This window comes from Lucilia cuprina, chromosome 2, assembly GCF_022045245.1.
Source record: "Lucilia cuprina isolate Lc7/37 chromosome 2, ASM2204524v1, whole genome shotgun sequence".
Lineage (NCBI taxonomy): Eukaryota > Metazoa > Arthropoda > Insecta > Diptera > Calliphoridae > Lucilia > Lucilia cuprina.
In genome coordinates this window covers 51,453,786-51,458,347 of record NC_060950.1, presented here as the reverse complement: position 1 = coordinate 51,458,347, position 4,562 = coordinate 51,453,786, and the positions used below count along the sequence as shown (strand labels likewise).

General features: G+C 31.8%; 1 protein-coding gene across 1 annotated transcript; it reads left to right on the top strand.

The window, feature by feature from the left end:
• The first annotated feature begins 1,456 nt into the window (after window positions 1–1,456).
• On the top strand, window positions 1,457–2,469 carry LOC124420940 (antigen LPMC-61-like). The gene is made up of 3 exons (XM_046955418.1): window positions 1,457–1,474; window positions 1,541–1,723; window positions 1,798–2,469. Exons 1-3 carry the CDS (start codon window positions 1,457–1,459, stop codon window positions 2,467–2,469), a joined length of 873 nt encoding a protein of 290 aa, XP_046811374.1.
• Window positions 2,470–4,562: the final 2,093 nt, after the last annotated feature.

The following is a 4,562-nucleotide window of genomic DNA, read 5'->3' as shown; positions in this document are numbered from 1 at the left end:
AAAGTCTCCTTTTATGGGTTCTCACTTAATCCAGTCCATACATACTTAATTTCATGTTTCTAGTTTCAATATTATAGAAATTTCAAAAAGTACCTTTTGAAGAACAAAAAAGTACCAAAAAGTCCCCTTTTATGGGTTCTCACTTAATCCAGTCCATACATACTTAATTACATGTTTCTAGGTTCAATATTATAGAAATTTCAAAAAGTACCTTTTGAAGAACGAAAAGTACCAAAAAGTTCCCTTTCATAGGTTCTCACTTAATCCGGGCTCTACATACTTAATTTCATGTTTCTAGGTTCAAAATTATAGAAATTTACAAAAGTACCTTTTGAAGAACGGAAAAGTACCAAAAAGTCCCCTTTTATAGGTTCTCACTTAATCCGGGCTCTACATACTTAATTTCATGTTTCTAGGTTCAATATTATAGAAATTTCAAAAAGTACGTTTTGAAGAACGAAAAAGTACCAAAAAGTACCTTTTGAAGAATGAAAAAGTACCAAAAAGTCCACTTTTATAGGTTCTCACTTAATCTAGGCTCTACGTACTTAATTTCATGTTTCTAGCCAATAACAACGTAACGTAACGTGATGTTCTTTCTTTGCTTTGTGTTTATTAACAATTACAATAACAAAACAATTTACCGTTTGATACTGTGTTTTGTTTTTGTTTTTTATTATTTCTGCATAAACATGCACGAAAAATCTAATTTTTAATGATATTTTCAAAAGGTGGTCTCGGATTTTTGCTCATATCTCCGCTATTTATGGGCCGATTGGAAATTCGGATCTCGCAGATATCTGGGGTCTTCTGAAAACTGATTTCAACATACACACAGACAGACGGACATGGCTAAATCGACTCCGCTATCTATAAGGATCCAGAATATATATACTTTATAGGGTCGGAAAATTATATTATAGAAATTACAAACGGAATGACAAACTTATATATACCCTTCTCACGAAGGTGAAGGGTATAATAAATAAACTTACAGAGAAAATTAAGATATATATTAGGACCAAACACTTTTGTCTTACACTGTATTTATAGGCAAATTGCTTTCCATTTAATCACTTTATATTTATTAATTATATTCTTAATTAAATCTTTATTTTATATTTGATTTTTTATATTTTTTTTAATAAATTTAAGAAAAAACACTAATAAGTGCACACAATTGAACCTTTTAAGTGTTCTGTTTATTTTCGATATTCTTCTTCTTTTACAAAAAATTCACCGTTATTCCATTTCATCGTTCCAATTTATATGAATGTTACCATGCTTTTTTTATATTCGCATCAGGCATGGATACCATTATTTTGAAATGATAATACCTTTTGTTAATAAATAAAGTCGAGTATTTGACTAATTATTAGTCTGGTAACCCTAATGGGAACAAAATGGAATAAAAAAATTTTAAAAATGGGAAAAACCGAAATTGTGGCATAAAAAAATGGATCCCGCTACGAAGGTATATTTAAATTTTAAGCTTTTATTATTTTTTATATATACATATATTAATTTTTTTCTATTTCAGAAATTATTATTCCTACTGCTGGAAAAACGAAACCGTGGTGGTGGTCGTGGCCGTGGTGGTGGTCGTGGCCGTGGTGGTGGTCGTGGCCGTGGTGGTGGTCGTGCCCGTGGTGGTGGTCGTTGGCGTGGTGGTGGACAAACAGCTGGTCGCGGTGGACGCGCTTTTCATGGTGGTGGCTATGAGGTAAAACAATTTTAAATTATTTTGATTTGTTTGTTACCAAATGTTCTTAAAAATTCAAAAAACTTTTTTTCTAGTTGTCTCAAGAACAATATCCTCAGCAGCAACAATGGCCCCAAGAGCAACCATGTCCCCTACAGCAACAATGGCCCCAACAACAACAGCAATTGTCCCAACAACAACAACAGCAATTGTCCCAACAACAATGGCCCCAACAACAACAGCAATTGTCCCAACAACAACAACAACAATGGTGGCAACAACAACAGTGGTACCAACAGCAGCAATGGTATCAACAGCAACAATGGCCCCAACAATTGACATTTGATGGGCCGCCACAGCCACAATATCCGCTACAGCAACAACCATTTGATGGGCCACCACAGCAGCCGCCGCAATATATGCTACAGCAGCAACCGCGGCAACAACTTATTGCTTTACAATGGCCCCCCCAACAATTGTTGGAGCAACAACCGCCGTCGTTATTTGAAGGGCCACCACAGCAGCTACAGCAACAATCGCTGCCGCCGATTAACGAACCGCCGCAACGACCACTGAAGCAACAAGCATTGGATAAACAACAGCCCCAGGGGCAACAAGATCCGAAGCCCCAGCAACAGCACGAGCCAGACCCGGAGCCCCAGCAACAAAAAGAGCCGGATCCGGAGCCCCAGGAATTACAAGAGGCGGATCCGGAGCCCCAGGAACTACAAGAGCCAGATCCGAAGCCCCAGGAACTACAAATTTAATATACATATGTATTTAAGTTATAAAAATCTATAAATTTATTTTTATATAAATATATAGAAATGCATTACAATATTCATACATATGGGAAATTCTCTTTTTATTTTAGATTTTAAGGTTATAGCAGTTTCAGCATTTATGGTCACAATCATTACCTCAACACATTTATCGATAATACCGTCTTAATGGAATAACGTTGCTGTCTCTAGTACGTAGTATATAATACTTTTTCGATCGACTTCATCGGAATACATGGGTCCGAAGACGGCATCCAAAGCTGAGGGATAAATTGAAAAGGAAAAAAATAATTATATTTTAAAGTTTTTAAAGATTCAGTTTTATATTTTTACTACTCTTAATGTAGAAATCTATTAATCTATAATAGCGGTTTTCGCATAATATAACTACGACTTTTTTCTAGAATGATCAAGTTTTGTTTTCAATTTAAACATAAAAAGGTGTATACAATAGAACAGTACTAGTCCACAACCTAGGAAATAGACTAGCTTGCAGTCTAGTCTAGCAATAGACTAGTTCATAAACTAATCAATAGATTTTAAAGCCAAAAAATATGTAATTAATTATTTTTTATCATAAAAAAGCACTCTTTTTGGTAAACATTTTTATTTTCCATTCCTGGTCTACCACTCATTCAGCTTCACGTTCTGATGGAGGAGTTACGTCAGATCTAAAATATTTACTTACTTACACTTCTTGGTGGCTTTGGTGGAGCATATTTTATATTTCTGGCCATGTACATAAGTAAATTGTGAATTCGACAATCGTTTCTGCAACAACTGCCCACGGCACTTCAAAGTCTTTCAGAGCACTAGGTACCTCTGTTTTCTTTTTTTCTGATCCTTGCAAGTGAGCGGTTTTCTGTTTCTGTATAGACTTTCCATTCGGGCTTCATTTTGAGACTAAATTGGTTGTATTTTTTATTTACTCGTACTTTCTGTATAACTGTTATTCCGAAGTTCCTGTATTATGTGTATAAGGGGTGAATCTTTTGGGCCAGTACCAAGACAACCTTTAGCTTTTTATGTCCTTGCATTAGAACCAAACAAAACCAGGCAAAGCTCCCTATTTTTTTAGAATGAAATGGAATAGTACAAAAACAAGTGTTGCCATACTCACAGAATTTCATTACAATCAAATATGGAATGTTTTCGTATTTACTTGTTCAGACAAACAAATGAATAAACAAATTTCATGTTTTAATATTTCTAATTATTACTTTTTAATTTTTAATCAATACTTTTAACTAAATAATAATTCTACTTTTGATCGGAATGAAATTCTGTGGCAGGCATAATAATGAAGACATAAAATATGTCCTAAATATACATTTTCAAACAATTTAAAAAAATACAATTTCTTGAAAATAAAATAACAAATTTTTTAAAAATATAATTTTAAGAGCAATTTCGTACAAAATAATTTTTTTAAAATTGCATAAAAATAAATTTTATGAAGATAGTTTACTACAAAAGATTAATAAAAATTTTGTTTAAGATATTTTTTTCTATAAGAAAATTTTATAGAAAATAATTTTTTGAAAATTGTATACAAAATAAAATTTATAAAGATAGTTTACGACAAAAGATTTTTAAAATATTTTTCTATAAGAATTTTTTTAAGTTTTCTATAAGAGAAAATTTTAAATTTTCAATAAGAGAATTTTTAATGAGAATTTTTTAAATTTTCCATAAGAAAATTTTTAAATTTTCTATAAGATAAATTTTTAAATTTTCTATAAGATAAATTTTTCAATTTTATATAAGAGAAGTTTACTGATATAATTCTCTATTGAAAATCGTATACATTTATTAATATTAAAATTTAACACTTTAATATGGTATACCCTGTATTTATACAGCACTTTTTTAAAAAAAGTACTAAAAATATAAAAATAAAATACTTTGTACTCTTTTATACAACTCTGGGAAAAAGTGTGATAAAAAAGTATGTTTTGTTCACATCGATACAAATTTCATGGCACAAATCAGGTTATTCCAAAATCCTGCTTTTGTCAGGTCCTCTGCCAATTCCTCTGTAACATTTACCAATAGCATCCACCTTAATATAAGTATAT